The sequence below is a fragment of the Mya arenaria genome, chromosome 5, assembly GCF_026914265.1.
Source record: "Mya arenaria isolate MELC-2E11 chromosome 5, ASM2691426v1".
In the NCBI taxonomy this organism is placed as follows: domain Eukaryota; kingdom Metazoa; phylum Mollusca; class Bivalvia; order Myida; family Myidae; genus Mya; species Mya arenaria.
This window is the reverse complement of record NC_069126.1, coordinates 45,764,247-45,786,032: the sequence shown is the minus strand read 5'-3', so window position 1 is coordinate 45,786,032 and position 21,786 is coordinate 45,764,247. Positions and strand designations below refer to the sequence as shown.

The window sequence follows — 21,786 nt, the reverse complement described above, 5'->3', positions numbered from 1 at the left end:
AACCAAGTTGGCCATTTTATTGGAGCGTTCATCGTTTGTATAAAAACAGAAAATGCAGCTGCTAAGTTAACGAACTCGGTTATTGAGCTACCCAAATAGGTCATAGTTGACCAAACTCAAGCGACACCACAATGCATCGATAGCATGGTTTCGGTCAGTGCGTGTTTTGCCGTATTTGTAAACACTGTCGTCTGAAACAACAACAATATGGCCGAATTGACAGCTGATGCTACAGATTATGGGAAGAAAAGATCAATTAACTTTTCGGATGCTGAAAAGGCAGCCATTAGGTTACGTCAACTGTGGAGAATTAATTGGGAAAAAATACAAATAAAGTCGGTGAAAAAATACCAAATCACTACAAGACAACGCTTGGGTAAAAATAACTCAAACAGTCAATGCTGTCGGCCGTGCATTTCACACGGTTGATAAGGTTAAAGGTATTGAAACTTGTAATTTTGTTGATATTAAAAATATATAAAAAAATAATTTGTTTTTAAATATATGTAAATCAATGACAAACGCAATTTTCGTTTTTAATTAGCTCCTACCCTGCGTATTTCTTTATTTCTGGTGGTTTTATTTAAGATTGTTATTTGTCCAAGGTTATATTTATATGCCTACTTCAATGTCTTTTGATACAAAACACGATGCAAATAATTTAAATTTACTCCAAGAAAAACATTGAAAGATGGTGAGTTGAGTCAAGACGGTCGTCGTCCAGGAAAAGGTCCACGCCAGGCAAACCGGTGCGGGTAAGCCACTGTCCGTCGTAGATGACACGACATTGGGCATCCAAGACATGAAGGGAACGCCTGCCTTCAGCGGCATCCCCTGTTCATCAGAATCGGAATAGGCAACCGGTATGTGATTATATTAATCACAATTTATAGGCATAAGAAAGTTGAAATTAGTTGTGACTTTTATCATTTTACAGTGTAGGTTGCGATACAAACCTGGTTAAGATGACATTGATAGCTGACCTAATAAGAATTATAATGCAAATAATTATAAATAATAATAATAATAGTTATAAATAATAATAGTAGTTGGACTGTTTTCTGTAATCAACGAAAAGTTAAATATTAAAAAATTATAACAATTATGATTAAAATACTTATGTGAAAAACGTTATTTATATATAAAACCGGAACAACTGAAGTTCAGTTTATTTCAAAGATACCATCTGGAGAACATTTAAATTTCAGGAGATGATTCACCAATACCTTACGTCAATATCGTATCCGGTTGATACAATGCACGAGTTTACATATGGATGTCAGACACAATACAAATCTCGGCACTGTATGGGTGATGTTGGCTACAGTTGCGGAGATTTTGGGTATCATCAATGCATTCGAAATTACTTCGAGACGTCACATGCTAAAAGTATATGTATAGTTTTTAAAAAATAAAATTTGCAACACGTGACTGTAAAATATATAACAGTATATTAACACTACGGAGCCTTTTTGTTATACATTTGGAAATTGTGCAAATAGTTCATCTGAAATATGTCATAACAAGGAATTGTCTTCGCCAAGAAACATCCGTTTAGAACAAACCCGAACTGTGTTTAAAATTAGCAGAATCGGTAAAGAAGGGAGATTTAGTTGTAGTGTATACGGATGAAAACGAATATGACTAGTATCTGCTTAAAGCTACAAGTCAACTGTGCAGATTACAGCACCGTGAACTATATATTCCCAAAGGACGCAGGAGTAATACGCGGTCAGTACTATGCTAAAAGTGGACCGGCCAGCTTTAAACTGATTCCAAAGAAAACTGCACTTATCAGTTCAAACTCAGTAATGTGTATTCTAGAAGAGGTTAAAGCTAAAAAAGACATTATAATACCTGGAACAATCTATGAGAATTTACTAAGGCGTAAGAATGTTCAAACTAATTAAAGTCTTCAATAAAATTGGCACACAAATGCGAGTAACAATGAAAGTTGCTCTACAAACTACTATACATGTAGATATATAAAGATGTCGATACAATTGTATAATAGATATAAAAAGTATCACCCTCTCTGTCAGAATTCATACATGTATGATAAAGATTAAGGGAGCGTCTTATCAACGGTCGTAGCGTAAATCGTAATCGTAAACGCATCGTAACACCATGTTACGATTTTCCAAGCGTCTTACTAAGAATCGTAAGTAATAGTAACGTTACGATTTCGTAACTTGCGATTGTAACTTTACGATTGGGTTAGCCTTGTCGTAAGTATATTAAAAATGGCCGCCCTGTTCGTTGCGAGGAGACAAAATGCCCGACGACCGCGAGTTTTTAAGGAAAGGGTGGTCGCTATCGCCGATGTGCCCGATTGGGAATGCGTTGGGCGTTACAGGTTGACGAAAGACGCCATTTTACGGCTGGAGGCAGCACTGCACGCTGATTTGGAGCCTTCCACGAATAGAACTATGTCAGTGTCATCAATGACGAAGGTATATTATAATTTAAAAAATGTTTGTTTGTTAACAAACGGGTCTTCCAACTGTATATAGTGGTATCTCTCCGTTATATTATTATGTAAAATTATAATGTAACCTTTTTATCTTTTTACTGTACCATCCAGTGACCTTGACCTAACTTGTCAGTGAAAAGAAAGTAAACATCACAAGTTCAACTAGTTTAACGTTGGGCGGTTTAACATTAAATATGTTTATACCTGAAATGATGTGCTTATTCAAGAAGGAATTAAAATATTTCTTGTCATCGTACTAAAAATTTACTACAGTAACATACGTTTGAGTTAATATGTCACAGTTCACTGTCTTCAGATCAAGAGTTGAAACATGAAAGTTTAATATTAAACACTGTTAAATATTCTTGGTCGAATATTCTGATAATTATTAAGTGTATGTGTTTGATGGATATTGATAAACGCCTATGCATTTATCTTATGGACATATCATGACACCAAGATGGAGGCAAACACAGGAAACAATGGCGTTATTGAACAAAATACTGTGCTGAAAGTGGAAATTCTGTGGAGTAGATCTAAAAGCTTTTCCACGAAAAAACATGTTTTACTATGAACATGATTTCTCATGGTTATGCATGTACTACAGATGGAACATAAATCTATGTCATAACTGAAAGGAAAGTGATAACTGTTTTCAATTAAAGTAATGCACCAGTCAATTGTAACCACGCCCCCCCCCCCCCAGGTCTGGGGTATACATCGGGGAAATGAACCGTGTTTTTACCTTTCAGGTGGCCCCGCAGTGCCGGGTGAATGCGGTAGTTTGTATTCGCTTTAAATATGGCGGGGAATAGGCCTTACCTAGTGTCCCTGGGCTGCAGGGGCATTTGGGGGGAATTTTACCATCTGTTTGTCCCTCTGTTTTTAGCCGGGTTGGCTGGACCTAAAGTCAAAGTCCTTGCTATTCGCCGGACCTGGGGGGGGGGGGGGGGGGGGGGTGCGTGGTTACAATTGACTGGTGCATAACCATATAGTATTTTCATGATATCAATAGTACTAAATGTACTGTAGAATTAAATAAGATTGATTTTGTTTATTTTGTTTGAAGTCGGTTGTGTGTGTGTGTGTGTGCGTGCGTGCGTGCGTGCGTGTGTGTGAGGTAAAATTGGTTAAGTTCTGTTATCAAGTAAATAATTGTGTAAATGGTTGTAATTTCTGAGCAGGTGCTATATAATTATCTTTATATTTCTTCATTTCATTGTCTTTACATTGCACTTGGTTAAAGTTGCACTCTCACAGACTGACAGTATTACTTTATTTGCAAAAATATTTATTATATTGAATTACATTTCTTTACCTATCAGCTCAATCTAGCTATTAAATATGGCATGTTGACCATCATTAAAATACTAAAATTAACCGTCAAATACATATGTAATATGTTTGGAGTTTTCAGGTCCTTGTAGGGCTGAGGATGCTCTCAAAAGGAAACTTTTTTGTCAGAGTCTGCCGACATTCATGGCATATCAAAAGCTACAGCTGGAAGGGTGTTTAATGATTTTCTGGATGCAGTTATCAGAAACATTAGAAATGTAAGGTAATATATTGGTTAAAATTTAGGAAAACCATGAATATATTACAAATCTTCAAATGGATATTGAAATCAGGAACTTCTGACCAAGCTGTATATTATATATACACTCTATTAGTTCAAAGAATATGAGAATCTCTTCTGTAATTGTAATTTTGTAATATTGACATTTTCATTGAAGCTAATGCAGTCTATAACATAAGGAATGGATTGAACATATAATAACAGAAAGTAACCACTGCCACATTTAAAGGTTTATTATCTGTTCAGAGACAAAACATCATCAACACTAGTGTTTATTAATAACATTGATAAATATTTGTTAGGATACAGTTATTTGAATTTCTATTGTTATTCATAATGGTTGTAAAATGTTTTAGACATGGATTTTCGAAAAAAGGTTTTATTTCATTGCTACAAATAGTAAATAGGCTATAAATTGGTACCATATTTTGTTAGAAAATTGACTAAAACAAAATGAAACTAAAATCTTATACATTGCAGTCACCATAAACTCTCTGATTGAGACACTTTAAAGCTGCACTGTCACAGATCATTTTTAAAAAAGTATATTATATTTTCAAAAATGTTTTATTTTCTTGTCTTCAAATGAGCCAATTTTTGTGCAAATTCTAGTGATATAATTCTGCGGACAAATGATCAGGGCGCAGTTTTCCATACTAACGTTGGAAATTGTTTTTTTTTACAGCTAAAAGCATTAATTACTAGCTCTACGAATTTTAAGCAGTTTTCCCAACAAATCAGATCTACTCTATCGTGATTGCTTTGCCTATGACTGAATTAAATGCACTGATGCCAAAATCAGCTGGTTCTGGAACAAAACATAAGAACAAACATTACCAAACTGGCAATCTACAAGAGTGCAGCTTTAAACAAAGTAACAATTACAGTTTTCCAAATTACTTACATGAATATGGTCATAATGTTGTACATGTATAGATACATTTCAAAAATATTTAACAGGTTACCATCCACAAGAGATGAGGTATTAAGGACAAAAGTGGGATTTTTCAGGAAGTGCAGGATACCCAACATCATAGGTAATTTAAAACCAAATAACATATATGTTTGAATATATCACTAGTATTGTATCACTAGTTTCCAGAAATCAAATTGTCTGTAAGATTGCAGCTTTAAGGCATTGTATAAAATATTCGAAACATACAATGGATGAAATTTTTACATGAAGATAATAATTATCCTCAATGTTTATTGCAGACATACATCAAACAAGAAACATTAAATAACACTATAAGTACACTAAAAATAATGCAACAAATACTTTAAAAACATTTCTTAGTCATACAACAACAAAGTGTATTGTTACAGGAGCAGTGGATGGAACATTGGTCCCTATTCTTGCTCCTAAGGACAATGGGGTTGCCTTCATATGCAGGAAGGGTTACCATGCCATCAATGTCATGGCTGTATGTGACCATGAAATGAGGTAATTTAAATAAATTAGTACAAATACTGTGAAAAGGAAAAAACATTAAATGATATGATAATATCTTATCCTTGCCTTAGAAAAATATAATGAAATGTTATGGGATTTTTTGTAATTGCGTGGTACATTTCATGAGTAATATGGAGTGATTGCTTAATATAGTACAGTTTGTCAATGTATACACATCAATTTATGAGTGAATGGCCCAAAATAAATAGACATTGTTTTTATTGCATTGAATTTCAATTGGACATCTATTACTTTCAAATAAATTAAGCAAATTCCATAGGTGTGCTAGTCACTGCAAATGTAACTTAAATCATGTCAATGTAAATAATGTTGTACATATCTAATTTATATTTGAAACATCATAAACAAAACATAACAAATTACTAGAATATGAAACAGTCATATTACAATAGTAATAAAAGACTTGCATTGGTATGAATAACAATATCTTAATTCATTTCTTCTTTATCACAATAAAATCATCTATAAAAATTCAATTAGTAATACATTAATTATAGATTGCAAATATTTACAGATTCACTGACATTGTAGCCAGATGGCCAGGTTCCCAGCATGATGCAGCTGTGTTTGATGTATCTACACTAAAGGTTATTGTGTACTTAAGCTAAATCATTATCACAAACATTGTTGTTTTCTTTTTCAGTAAAAACAATTCTTATCTGTCATCCTGTAGAAATTAAACATTTAATTGAGTGCAAGTTATAGGGAAGAACATATGCAAACACATCAATAATTATAATATTTAACTGAACTGGACCATGCACTAATTTGTTGTTTTGCTGGGCTTTGAATCTAGGACCACCTTGAGACCAACCAGACAGGCATTTTACTTGGTGATGGCGGTTATCCACTCCGTCCATACCTAGTGACCCCATTACTCAATCCTACCACTCCACAAGAGGTTGCCTTCAACAAGGCCCAAATCAGGGGACGTATAGTGATTGAGAGGAGTTTCGGACTTCTAAAATCCCGTTTCAGGTATAAGATATATTTGTAATTTTCAGTGTTAGATATATAGCAATATAATTAATGAGTGAGCACAATTTTTTTTTATATTTCACGAATGTCCAGTAGTGAAATATGTATGTTTGATGTTCAAAATGTTGTATATATTGCCATAAAAGAATATATACAATAATTATTTACCTTTCCTGCTTACAAAAGTTAATGGATATTTAATTGGGATATCACCGACAAATGATGTCATACTGGATACGAAATTAAATGATGTCATTTTTTTTCTTCTCAGCATTGCATGTGTTTATGTTAAGCTATTTACAATTATACGATAAAATCAGTGAAAGCAGTAAAATTATATTTTAAATAACAATGTATCAATAATCCATCAGTATATTTCAATAAAAGAACAGGAAAGGATGAAATGTGTTATGAATCAAAAACTAGTAAATCTTCAATAATAAATATATAAAGTTTTAAAGTTGAGAATATTTCAAACACAGATTGCAATGAATGAGATGCAATGAGACTTAAACAGATGTCATTTTCAGTTAATTGTATACTTATACACACAATGTTCATTATCTTCATGTAACTTTTCCAGATGCCTACATAGATCAGGAGGAGCGCTACAATACACACCAACCAAATGTTGCAAAATTGTTGTGGCATGTGTAAAGTTGCACAACTTTTGTATCGAAAACAATGTTCCATTTCCAGCTGACATGATGATGGATAATGACAATGACAATGCTCAAGCAGCTTGCCAAATTGCACAACAGAATGAACAAGGACAGACCATGCGTCGCAGAATTGTGAACATGTTCCATTAAAGTGAAAGTATATTTCAATACCAGTACCCAATTCCTCAAAACTGCTCAATTTTGTTATAATATGATTTAACTTCGCTAAATATTACTGATCTTTTCAAGCACATGCTGTATATACTTCTTTTAAAATGTTAAGCCTGTTAATGGAAGTTATTTATTTGGTAAATAGGAATAACAAATTATTATTTATAAAAATCTAGTTTAAATTTGATATTTTGCAAAATAAAAGGAACTACTTAAAGCCTGTTAAGTTTCAAGAAATTGGGGTCAGGATTGTTAAAGTAACTTTGCACCAGATGATCAATTTGCAAGAAAATTGTCGAAAACTGACATAAACTTGGTATTAATGTGTACGATGCATTGAAACTTACTATAAACTAGAGTTCCTCATAGTTTATAATTTATTTAGCAGTTATTATGTATTTTTCAATTAAAAAATATTACTGGGTATGTCTACCTAGTAGAAATCATTCCTAATGCGTGATTGGCTAGTCGTTGTTATCACATGAGATTAACAAGTTAGGTATACAGCTTAAATATACCACTCGTTTAAAGTAAGCCTTCATAGCATAGTGGTGAACAGTCCCTTTAAGATAAAAAAAATATAGATCCCTGACAAAGTTTTTTCTGTTTTTACAAACATTTCTGTTTTAAATGTATGTACTTTTCAATTGAATATATAATTTCTTAATTTCAAGAGATTAATGTGACTTTAGGGATACTTCTTGCAATGATCATCATCTATTTTTACATTATGTCAACATATTACTTTTCATCTATAACGAGATCATTTAAATTATGCCAAAGCTCAATTTCATTCACAAGAAATAATAACTTTTTAAATACATTTTAATTATCAATTTGCAAATAACGTTTTCCAGATAATAGAAATGCTTACACAATGACATCATATACAAAAGTTGTTGTTCAAAAACACTAAATTGTTGTTCGCCTCTTTTTAAATTTACAATTTCTTTTAAGCTGTTGCTTATTTCTTTTAATATTGAGTTTGTTTGCTCCTGAGCAAGAACCATCCTCAGACTTAAATCCTCTTCCTCCATTTTCTTTTTCTTTTCTCCGCTCTTCCCAGGCTCCTCCAACTTTCTCTTGGCTGTTGAGGATGGTCCTGGTGTGATGTCTGCAAAAAGATATTTACAATTTTATGACATGATATCATTCATCACTTAAAGTCTTAATTACATGAATATTATGATCTATTTTTTTAATGTATTTACAAGGATGTACAGTACATCAGCAACGGAGTTAACACTGCACTTTACTCAATTATTTAATTAAAGCTGCACTCTCACAGATAGACAGTTTCCACATTTTTTTAAATTTGCATCTCGAAATCAGCCGATATTGGCATCAAAGCCTTCAATTCATTCATAAATGTAAAACTAAACAAATAACAGATTTCAATTGTGAAAAACTGCCATAAATTACAAATATAAATGTTTAAAAAACTACAATTTGATCTTTGTCACCTGTCTTATATAACTTGTTTTCAGATATTTACCCAAAAATTAGCTTGTTCCAAGAACTTTTTTGTCACTATGGCCAATCTGTGAAAGTGCAACTTTAAATATTGTTGAATTTGTCATAAGGAATCGAATATCTTAAGTCTTCCTATTTCCTATCATGAAACATCGCTTTTTTAAACAATGAAAGTTCCAGTTCTAATTTCTTAAAGTGTTAACAAAACATATTGCAAGTGAATACAGAGAGATGAGTCAATTGTACATGTACAAGTAAACAAGATACTGATGTTCGACTGGTATTTCTTAAGTCATATGTTTTTTGGATTTGAATTCATTTATTGGAACTGTTCAACCTACCACTCCCTGTTCCTTCTCGTGATGAGACCTCTCCTGTCTTGACTTCAAGTGAAGTTGCCGGGACCTCTGAAGACATGATGCCATTCAATTGTTATGTATGGTGAATAACAAGTGGTTGTCAGTTATTTGTAGTAATAAATGTATTAAAATACAAAACAGGCTAATGCTGTCATGTCTGTACCCTACAATTAACCCATATTTATGTTGTCACAATAACAAATACATGTTAATATATTTCCGTTTTTCATTGAGGTACTTATCAGTTCAGGGCATGCTGTTTATTTTGTAACACAAACTTACCACTAGTGTCGATCCCCCCTTCTATCCCCGAAACAGACACCTTTGGTATGGTTGCAAGGACCTGGAAAGGAGAAATCTGTTTTTCAAAATGAAGCTATTTCACAAAAATATTCAGTAAGAAACAATTATGATACTGATACTATAATGTTTGCTTAAAAGGGACCCATTCACATCTTGTTGGGAAAACAAAACTTCAACAAAAAGTCAAGAAATAAAGGGCAATGATTTCCATTAACTGAAAAATAGAAGGCTATCACTTGCTTGCTTCATTTTGTGTTTAGGAAGCCCTGTTTTAAGTTTTTTATACAATACAGAAGAGTACAATCATGAACATGTCTTACCTTCTCCTCCCAATCCTGAATGTTCATCTCAATGGGCTCGCCACCTCCGGTTTGTTTGTGGCCGTGAAGCTGCCCCATGACCTTCTTTTTCACTACAGACTGCATAAAGAAAAAATGTGTTGACATTATTGACATTACCGGTAAGTTGCATGTGTTACTTACAGATCATACAACTTATCTACTACATAGAAATGTATCTTTCATTAAACTACACAATAAATAGTTGTTGTAGTTAATAGCAATAGAAAAACACAATACCTCAACATTTTCTCATCATAGAGGTTTTAAGTCACTTAACCCTTGGTTAATTATAGAGTATTATACATGCATGAGCATCTGCATACTGGCATTATTTGAGAAAATAAAAACTCAAACATGCAATTTACTCATGTATCTATAGTGCCCTCAATTTTAAATAAACAGAACAGATTGTGTACCTTATTCAAGCGGTTGTTAGGAATTATTTTTAAGGATTAAAATTTGACATGTTGCATTTTATTGGGTATGGTATGCAATGGGGCTGTTCAAAATGGACGGAGTCCGAAGGATGACAGGACAAAAGTAACAAACAAACGCATGTGATTTTGATGGGAAATTCCATAGCACTTTATACAGAAATAATGTGAAATTGATAAACAACAACCATCATTTAGGAATGAAGTGTTAATGTAAATATTGTACCTTCAAGTCGATCCATTTTTTCTTCACTTCTCCAGCATCCCGGCCATGCCCACCAACACTGTTTACACTATAAAGGTATAACAATTTCCTTAGCAGTGGTCAAAATTAACACAAGCCTGCAAGCCCTGCACTGGTAAAATGGTATTGGGCTTGCTCAAATTCTGAATTGTAAATAGCAGGGCTTGTTAAAAAATTTGATGCCAAGCAATAGTATAATAATTCGGGTTTGTTGATCCCAAGGTCTAATTTCGATGACTGCCTTAGTTCAAATAATGGTACGTTGGCAGATTTCTATATTTTTTTTATATGGCAATGTTTTTGTATATTGGAATTATATATCAATTACTCTCATTTAATTTCAAATGTGATAGAAATATCATCGAGACTTCAGTTGACATTTCCACTATTTGTCCTCGAACATCACATATTAAGTTTACCTATCACTTTGAATTCACTTTACATGAAAAGGACTTACATTTCAGCCGCTTCCTTCCATGATACAGACTGGGTAGTCTTCGCGGACATAATCATGTCGATTAAAGCATTTCGCTCTAATTCAGTCCAATTCTGTGACCTTTTTCTTGATGTCGCCATTGGGATTGTTTACAGACGATAACGATTTTGCTGTAAAACCTCCTTTTTGAAGATCAAAACAACTACAGTGCGCATGCGTACTATTCTGTTTACGACATCGTAGGTTACGATCTACTATCGAATTTACGATGCGCTTGATAAGACAGTCGCAACTTAAAATCGCAAGTTTCGTAACTTGTGTTTACGATCGTTAACTACGATACGATTAACTATTGTTGATAAGACGCTCACTAAGTTTGCAATTTACGCAAATTAGTATATTGAAATACAAAAAAAAATGCAATTAAAATATCCGGGTATTTGTTTGATTGATTGTTTGTTGGAAGGTTCAACACTATTTCAGTTATAAACCGGCAGCCAGTTAACTTAATATTAATAAGCAGCGTTACCTATATTCTATCAATAATCGTAAGAATCACAACAAAAGTTCATGCAATGCAGGTTTTATGAAACAATTATTTTCTTAACATTTAATGTTTTCATTTCAGTAAAAATGAATGACGCTATCAAAATTAATGAAAACGACATCAAAAAACAATATTTTAAACTAGGAAAAGGCAACAAAATCAGTATGTTCTTTTCTTACAATTCTAGGTCATATCTTACAAAAAGAATTCTATCTATAGATGTGCATTTCTGCGATATTTTCTCCCCGTCTTGCATTGGAGACTTAAAAGCATGGGGAAAACGGAAAGGTAATAAGTTGGAATTGTAATGTTCTATGCTAATGTAACATTTTTTTTTATTTATAAACACTACAATTCAGCCTTGTATGTGTTGATTGCTTGCTTCCCTTTCGGCAATGACATTTTTGTGAAGTGGTATCTGATAAGCTCTGCATAATCTGATAAGCTCAGCCTACCAGCTAGTAGTCAGCAAGTTTTGGTTTTCTCTCTCTCATTTTGGCCTCCTTTCCTTCTGCCAACAGACAAACATTATATTCATAAATTCCTTCACGTATTTTTTGTCAAAGAAAGCATCTTGAACAGATTTTGGGTGTTTTAGTATATAGTTTTCAAGTTGATTCCTGGACAAGACAGAAAACAATGAAATGTTACAGAATCATATTATTAATGCAAAAGGCTTTCTACCATTTGTCATCAATTTATGATGTTAAGCCAATGAAAATGAAAATATTAAACATCGGGAGTTAGCAACGACCTCTCACAAATCCACAGTTCTTGAGTTTCCACCTCTTCGAGTTTCATCAGTTTTACTGTACAAATTGCAATGACAGTTGAAAGCAAATTTCTATCGTTTGAGTGAGTTTACAGAATGGAATTGAAAGTAGCAGGGAGGAACAGGAAAACCATCGCCAAGTTTACGCTCTATAAGGAGAGAGAATTAGTTAGAAGGGAATGGAAGGTGTTAAACGTAACAGAGTATTGTATACATGAACCATTGTATACATGGGCATTGATATCATATGACACTTTGTCCGCAGCGGGAGAAGATGGGCGATGATCTAAAGGTGCTCTCATGGATTGTAAATGGATTGACAGATGATAAGGACAATGATGATTTTGTAAATATTGTATCTAGTGGTGATATTGTGATTTTGTATGAAACTTGGACTAATTCAAATAGTAATATTGACATTTCTGGTTATATCTCCCATAACAATTTTCAAAAATTTCATCATCGAAAAGCTAAAAGGTATTCTGGCGGGGTGGCTATTTATTATTAAGAATTACTTAAGCTGGGCATAAGTATCATACAAAATCACTATGCTAGTGTTATATGGTTGAACTGGACAAAAAATCAATCTGGATACTGATGTTTATCTATGTGCTGTTTATTTATTATGTGAAGGCTCACCGGCGTATTAAATAGCAAATGTTGACGTTTTCTTTTTGATACAAAACGATACTTATGGGTTCGATCGACTAGGAACTGTTTATCTAGTCGGTGATTGAAATAGTCGGGTTAAAATTAGAAATGATTTTATAGTATATGACGGATTTATTCATGATATTAATAATTCTGATTATATTGCAGACGTACCCATGTCACGGACCTCTATCAACAAAAACTGTAACTTGTATCTACGCTGTTCATGGAATGTTCCTTTTGTGAACGAAATTACCCTGTTACAATTAAACAAACACATATGCCATAACTAGTTCAATACATAAAGAAGCTTACAGTGCCCTTTTCACACAACTTGTTTTATCTTTTTAAGGGACGCTGCACATGACAGTCATGGCAACTTGCCAAGTTCTTTTTACTCTGATGTCAGACCTCATTCAGTTTCCTGGCACTATGCATGCCATGAAGGAAGTGGCAGAGTGATGAATGGCTAGGTGTGGTTTTCCTGGTGTTGTTGTTGCCACTGATTGGACCCATATCCGAATACCTTCACCTAAGAACACAGGGCATCCTCAATTAACCGAATTGGGTTTGCTAGCATATTTCTTCTGGTGGTGTGTAAAAGCATCCTGAATTTTCTGGATGTGTTCACTGGATGGCCAAAGTCTGTTCATGATGCACGAGTTTTCAGGAACAGTACCATCAGAGAAAAGATACACAATCTTCCTGAGGAGTTTCATGTTTTAGGGGACTCAGCTTATCCTCTCTCAAAACATGTTTTTGTTCCCTACAGAGACAATGGTCACCTCAACAACACTAAGAAGAAGTTCTACAAGTGCCACTCCTCAACTCGGGTTGATGTTGAAAGATCTATTGGTCTGTTGAAGTGTAAATTCCGCCGGATGAAATACCTGGGCATGCAATAGGCAGAAGAAATCCAAGTTGCAGTTTCTTCCTATTGTGTTATTCTCAATTTCATTCTGGACCATGAACATGACTTCGATATTGACAAAGATCCTGCAGATGATGGTGTGGAGGAGCAGGCTTACAATGGACAGGTGTCATTGGATGGTGTAGAAAAAAGAAGGGAGATTGCTGATAAACTGTGATGTTGATGTTCTAATGTACGCATTAGCTTTTAACCATCCTCTGATGATGCCTTCATCATAATAGACGGACAATGTGAGGTCGACCGTTTAAGCTATTAGCAAGGCAACCTAAGTACACAAGGACCTTGAGGTTTAGATAGTTGATATTCAAAATTGCATGGTTTTGGATGGCGAAGATCAGCATCTACGTACCTATAAGCTTTCAACCATCCCCTGATGCATGCTAACCTGGTTGTAACATAGCATCAAGATGGACGGTGAATTTGTTGTATACCGTTTAAGCTATTAACAAGGCAACCTTAGTAAAAAAGAATTTCGGTTTCAGGTTAGGATAGCTTTATTGGCCATGCAATGCTCAAAAACTATATGCATGAAAAACGGATACCTTTACACTCACATTCCACCATGAAGTATGTATAAACTTAATTTTAGTCCAAGGCAATGCTTTGACAGATAAACAAAGATTAAACTGTTAAACATATGAAAACATTTTTTGCACACATATATTTTATTTGCACACATATATTTTATTTCCCAGTAATTTAAAAGAACACAACATTTTGAAACTGGTACAACGGCGAAATGTGTAGAACACAAGGTGGTATAAGAATGAACATTTGATCTTTCTGAGATAAATTAGTAAGTTTTTTGGGGAAAATAGGAACAACATATATATATAATGTTTGGTTAATCTAAACAATTAAATAATTTCTAGTTTTAATGCTTTCCCATGATATACAAAAGTTTATCTGCATAATGGAAATGAGATGTCACTGTTGTATTTTGTGAAAAAAAAATATTTTGATATATTACATTCTATTAAACTTTTAGCCCTCTCTCACATACGAATCGAAATATATACTTAGAATTTACACTCAAACCAACATTTATTAACTACATAAATGTAGTGTGAATGTTAATATATACAAACACATTATATACAGTTCAATCTCACAGAGATGATTAAATACATTACAGTGATACAGTTTTATCGTAATGCTGTCATGAATAGGTCCAAGTACAGCTGAAATATGTATTTTTCTTTCATATAGTTATGTTACATTGACCAGGACTTTGAACTACATCATTAGTTAAAACATTAAATAGCTAAGTGCACCTGCATTGGTCCAAAACTTGCTGAGAAGTGTCACACATTGTTGAGGCAATAAAATAAATTTGATTGTTAAAATAAGTTGACAGTTTTGTATAAAGGAAAGCAGTGTTTGATATTAATGAAATGTATCATTGATGCGGGGTCTAGTAAGTAATCAGTTAAACTTATTTTTTTAGCAATGAATTAGTTAGGCGACTTAAAATGTCATTCCTCTTCTTTGCTTCCTCAACCATGCGTGTGGAGAGAGCTTTCATGCTCTCCCACTGACACTTTTCTTTTTACACGGTTCTTCACCCTCATAGTTCATGTTCTTTTAGGCACCTGATCTGATGTTGCTGTGTTTGTTTAATTTTCAATATTGACTGTCTCTGTTTCTATTTAAGAAAAAAATTGTTCAGTAATAAATGCAGTACTGCAAGAAATTGAACGACAGTGTATGCAACATAATATGCAATATGATTCAGAACAGGACTGTAGCTTGACCACTCCAAAACTGTCACAAGAATATAATATAAATCATATAGAAAAAGCACCACCTTTTTCCCCAATCAATACGTCAATAAAGGGCTGATAACTTGAACAATTTAACAAAAGGGTACTTTCAAATTTGCAAATAGTAAGACCAGGAATTAATCAAATATCCGGTGATCGTGGTCGTTACTAAAATAAATACAAATCACACTTACAAATGATATCACACAAAGAACAAATTGGCTGGGCTACAAGTGATATCAACATTAGTTTCACCCTTTCCCATCACAAAGTACAGCATCGTGGTGAATTTGATGTCCACTTAACGCTTCCATATTTTATATGTTTAAGACAAGGATTTTCTTATCATATCATTGAAAAACAACAGAAGTAGATATTGCATTTGGTTAAAATTAGTAAATCGCCTTAGAAAATGTGAATGTCATGCACACAGACACGGATACCAAGTAAAACCGAAACTGGGTCATCCGGTTGATTTAAACCCAACAACAGAAGAGGTGATATACATTGAAGAAAAAAAACATGCTGCAAAAAACGAAGAAAAACACTCAATTGGCCCTCAAAATATTTCGGGGTTCGAATATTTAAAGATTATACCGAAATTTGTTTATTTCATTGACTTAATCAAAACAATTCGAACCAATATTTACTCGTAGATTGTTGTTTTATTGACACACTTTTTAATAAAATAATAATAATAAAACAAATTCCATACACATCAAATCAATTTCGTTTTTCTTTCAATTTTGACTCTCATTACGTGTGATTCTATGTAAGGTTTTTACATAGTAGGTCCTACAGTTTTGCTAAACATAACCGATTGCCACTAATTTTGATATGGTCAAACTCGTACAAATTCCATTCTTTCCCAATCACACACTTTTATGTTCATGGAGATGTCATTGATCAGGTTACAGTTGACGAGGGACGCCTCTTGAGGAAGTTCTACTGGGAGGTAGAAGAAAACAAAGTCTGCTGAATCGCAATCTATTGAAATTGTTATGACTTTTTTTATCCAAATGAGTTAATTTCACTTGTCTTTATGTTTAATAATGCAAAAATCATTGTTTTAAGGAATGTAATTGGTTTATATTTCTGAATTTGTCATCCAAAAAATAGATTGTTTTTTTTAATCTTGCAGGCAGGAATATTGACATTGCCTACGGCCAGCAGCCGATTGTATAAACGTGGATTAGTCCTAACCAGCGGTTATCTTTTGGTTATCTCCTTTATTTGGTCAAGTTATCCGAAAACCGATTGTATAAAATATAAGTTATCAAAACCAGCGCGTGATTCGGCAAAATTCAACCGGCTTAAAAGAGTTAGTTAGGGTTAGCTTACTTAACAACAATAAAGGTAGCCGACCTAGCCATAGTGAACGCTAGGCGACCTCGACAATTTATGCCGATATGCAGACAAACGGGCGAAGACAACGACGAGGAAGTACGCAAGCGCAGCAGATTCACTCCACACAACGTAGGCAGATTTCAACGACTGATAGGAGACATAATTGAGCGACCGACTTGCAGAAAACAACATCATGGCAACAGATTATGATTGCTTTACGTTTTTACGCTACAGGGAATACAAGTCATAGGGGATACATTTTTGGTAAATGTTTCCAAAGTTGTTACTGCAGTGACTGACTACAAATTTGACCTGAAGGACAGCGCGACTCGCTTTCAGACGATGTACGAAGACTGGATTTGATGCCATTAGGGGATTCCCGTCTGTACTTTCCGCGGTGGATGGAACACATGCTTGAATACAAACGAGGAGTGAGGACGAGGAACAGTATTCATTTCATGTTTTTCGATGAAAAATGGAGTTTTAACAGTGAAACAACAACAGTGAAAATATCGCATATCTGATAAAATAATGAGTTAAAATATCTATTTTCAGAACTTCTTTTAAAATCCATTGTAGATGCTTTTCCTAGATTAAAACAAAACATTTCACTTTGAACCAGAAAATGTTGGCAAATAAAATATTTCAAATTTAAAGAAATGTAACAAAAGTTTAAGAAAAAGATATATTTGGAGAGAGAGAGAATTTGCGTGAGGGGGGTCCCAAGGGACACGGCGTAAAAAACACCCTTTTCAAAAACAGGGGTTATTAAAAAAATAATTAAAATACTAATAAAACTCCGAAGATAAGCATAAAAGAAACAGCTTCGCTACTCGTGGAAATATATCTTTTCTATGACACTCGTGAAATAAAATACGATCTTACACTGACGTAAACAAATATTCACTATGTAAACATAAAACATTTCAACAGTATTACTTTGCAAGCCAGCATCGACCATAGAGGTAACGAAAATTATATTTTATGAAAATCTGAATAACAAAAACAGCTTTATTGTAGTAAAATTAATTTCAAATCAAATATAGTACAAAACCTTTATTCTTGTAATTTCATGTTTGAATATTATTCGTAAGATAATGTAGTTGCGATGCCAACAAAATCTCCCAGGAATAGCCACTACAGTCTACAGCAATACACATGCCTGTCTGATAGATGCTTACCCCATACCTGCACCCAAGTAATGTTGCATACACTTGTGCAAACCATTTCTATTTATGCTGATGTGTATCCTTCATATATATTGTATTTCAATTTGGATTAATATTTGATTATGATAATCATAACAATTAAGGCAGCTAAATAAGTCTAATGATAGAGTATGCTATCCATCAGTCGCTGGGGGGGGGGGGGGGGGGGTTGTTTCAGTAACAAACGGTGAACTCATGAGTCCTAATGAACATAAATGGGGGGCTCGGGGAAATGGAATAGATTGGGCTCAATATAATTACTATCGAGTATGTATTGCCATGGATAACTATAATAATGGTTTCAAAATAACAGTCCAAGATGCAAGAAACATTGTCTGGTTTGATATGGAGGGTAATCTAGTTTGTCAATACAGAGATACAAATAAATCAGGGCAATACGAATATACATTGGCTGTATATATGTGTGAACAACAGTATGACAGGGCTGATATCAATTTAATCAAAAAAAAAGTAAGAGCAGTGACTAAAGTTCAAGATGAAATACTTGGTATAAAAAAGAAAGTAGATACGGTCGGTAGTGAAGTTGAAGTATGGCAAAAGGAAAAGGATGGTATCAAAAGGTCAATTGCCACTATAGAATCAGAAATCGAACGTGTTGATAAAACACTTATACCCAATGAAATTCAACAATTAGATCTTAAAAATACAAAAAATCGTGAACGTATTACAATACTGACCAATAGGGTGGATGGCATACTCAATAAGCTGACCAATTATGACACTAACACCATTGTCAAAAGACCCTTCACTCCGTATGAGGGTCCTATACCAAGGGCTACTGGTGGTACTGACCCTCAACATCAAAAGCCCAATGATCTCTTGAATAGAGTTAATGCACTCATTGAACGTGTAGAGGGTTTTGTCCGTGAAATGCAACGTTATACAGACCTATATAATTCTCTCACAGAAAAAGTAGACACTCTAGCTGTAGATAAACAAAATGAAGTCATGATGGAAGGATGTCCATGTCCATTACAAGCATCCTATACCACTGGCAAACGTCCTTATACCACACTTTTATAATATTTCAGGTCTGCGGACAAAAGTGGTTATTGGTACCAAAAATACCCCCAAAAAAACACAAACATTAACAAAAAGGATTGGGAAAAAACAGTCTTCCCAGCAGACATCACATCAGGCGGTGGACTCTATTCAATCATCTTAGAGTTGCCAGACGAATTTACATCTGTTCCAGAAGCATTTCAACCCCAGAAAGCAATCAAAAAACAAGACGGAGAGTACGTCCGAAACAAAGCAGGTGAAATATGTCGGACATACTTCACGTCCGCAGACATATATGCGAAGGCCCAATTCTGTACACCCACTGTGCAGTGGTCAACCCCCGTCAGCGTATACAACGCCATCGCAGAGTCCGAGAAGAAAGTTGTAGATGCGCTGAAGTCAATGTGCAACAATTCGCCCTGCGTTGTATCATGGCACGACGGCCATTCAGACCCGTCGTGTACATTCAAGGGTCTACACCTTCACATTCTCCTGCACTCCCATGTGCCGTCCTTTCCTCAGGGCCACTACCAATTCACGAGATTGACTACGATAGTGAAGGAGACCAAGATTTACTTCAATGGATTGAAGGTGAAGTATCAGCGTTGCGGGAATCTGGATGGCTTGATCGGGTACCTGCTACAAGACCCTCGCCTCCTAGTCGGAGTGAACAACCAGATGCTCCTAGACAAAGTACAAGCCCACTCACCGCCGTCCGAACTCGGTACCGTGGAGACAATGTGGGGATCAGGCCCAGAAGACCAGTCGGCGATATTCGCAGATACTTGGGAGGACACCGAGCGTCCCAGTACGAGCGGGCTGTCTTCAATAATGAGCCCATTCGCCCAACAGTTGCAGACGCTCCGGACAGCCCATCAGACGAGTCCTCAGGATTCCCAACTACAGATTCAGGATCCACAATATCAGACTTATCCGCAGATTATGAGGGCTTCTACGCCCCCGGTACGCCCGAAAGTGCCCATATCAGCGACCGCGAGGAAGATAGATCATATCCTACTCATGCTGAAAGAGTGTTCAGGCACTACATTCGAGGAGGTCCTCGCACACCTCAAGGCCCAAGAACCTCAACCCCTCGAGGAGATTCAGAGGTGGAGAACGATAATGACCAGCATGAACAGTCAGCGGATGTTACAACAAGCACTAGCCGAAATGGCAATAGACAAGAAGCAAACGAACAAGACATACATTGACACCTTGATTGAGTCCAACTTCGGAAATGAAGCCGACCAAATGTCCACCCAGGAAACAGCAAGAACATTTATAGACTGGTGCAGGGAGCAAAACATCACGCCCGCCCAGTTCATACTCGACCTCTACCTAATCTTAGGGATGAAAATTAAAAAGATAAATACATTCATGATGCACGGCCGTAGCAACGCCGGTAAGACGTACTGGACCAACTGCCTCATTCCACTGCCAAACATCGTGGGGCAGACAGTGCCGTCAGCTGATTTCGCTTTCATGGACTGTCCTGGCAAAGAAGTAATTCTAATCCCCGAGCTCAATCTGACAAAACCGGAGCAGGTCGAAGAATGGAAATGCGTGTCTGAGGGTCAGAACAAGAAAATTGGCGTAAAGAATAAAGCGCCACAATTCCTGAACAGGACGCCAGTATTGTTGACATGCAACACAAAGCCATGGTGTAACTATTCAGAAGAGGAAGAACCCATGAGGAATAGATGCCTAATCTATGAGGACTTGGTTGAATCAGATGTACTGAAAAATGCAGGTAATCCGAACTTGAGATTGATGCCCCACTGCTTCGAGTACGTCAAGAATGAATTGGATACAGGTACAGACTTCGGTTATGAGATGCAATCAGATCCAGATAAAAGGTCCGAAGTGGAAGAGGCTCTGGATGTTTTCATCAAGAAAGAGCTGAGTGACTATGTATCCATTGAAGAGTGGATTGAAGCAGAAGCACCAGATTACTTCGCCCATGCCCGTTACCCACCAAACCCGACATCAGTAGATAGATACTTGACACTGGAACCCAGTAGATTGGAGAATGGTTACCCAATGTCGTGTGTGATCAGAGAGATGAGAGAGCACTTGATTATGTGGAATCAACAAGCAGGGGACTACAGTTTCAAATGGGACAATGATAGTTGTGTCCTCCTAAATTGCCAGGAAGAAAGATACAGGGTCCAAGATATCCCAGCCGATATAATGGCTAAATTGAAATACCACAAGATTCGTCTCGTACGCATCTTCAAGATCTTTGAGAAAGAGAGGTTAAGTCTCATCCAAAAGGACGGCTATCCTGTGAAACAGGCCATCAAGGAGATAGTTCACATGATAAGTAAAATACAAGAGGCACATGAGAAGCACTCCAAAAGGTTTGCCCCAAAAGTGACCAGCACTCCAGTCATACCGTGTCTGAGTTGGGTCGAGGACGAAGTCATGTCTGAGTGGCCTGAGCCTGCCATCCCAACATCATTGCTTGTGGACCATGCTCCTCCGAAGCCACCTTGGTCTCCAATCGCCAAGAAGACATAACCGGATGAGAGTGGAGGTTGGTATTCACCATTACTCCAATTCTCTAATTACTTGTACAATGAATATATAGATGATGAAGAAGCAGAGTTCGTAATTCCAG

The 21,786-nt window shown here is 35.5% G+C and overlaps 2 protein-coding genes across 2 annotated transcripts; one reads left to right on the top strand and one right to left on the bottom strand.

The window, feature by feature from the left end:
• Window positions 1-4,918: 4,918 nt before the first annotated feature.
• Window positions 4,919-8,021, top strand: LOC128235368 (putative nuclease HARBI1). Its single transcript, XM_052950177.1, has 5 exons — window positions 4,919-5,086; window positions 5,376-5,493; window positions 6,038-6,110; window positions 6,320-6,501; window positions 7,085-8,021. The coding sequence occupies exons 1-5, from the start codon at window positions 4,954-4,956 to the stop codon at window positions 7,311-7,313; spliced, it is 735 nt and encodes a 244-aa protein (XP_052806137.1). The 5' UTR covers window positions 4,919-4,953; the 3' UTR covers window positions 7,314-8,021.
• A 54-nt stretch (window positions 8,022-8,075) lies between these two features.
• Window positions 8,076-11,181, bottom strand: LOC128235742 (uncharacterized). The gene is made up of 7 exons (XM_052950543.1): window positions 10,946-11,181; window positions 10,471-10,537; window positions 9,790-9,888; window positions 9,449-9,509; window positions 9,149-9,214; window positions 8,209-8,448; window positions 8,076-8,086 (listed from the first exon to the last, which is right to left on the bottom strand). The coding sequence occupies exons 1-7, from the start codon at window positions 11,062-11,064 to the stop codon at window positions 8,076-8,078; spliced, it is 663 nt and encodes a 220-aa protein (XP_052806503.1). The 5' UTR covers window positions 11,065-11,181.
• Window positions 11,182-21,786: the final 10,605 nt, after the last annotated feature.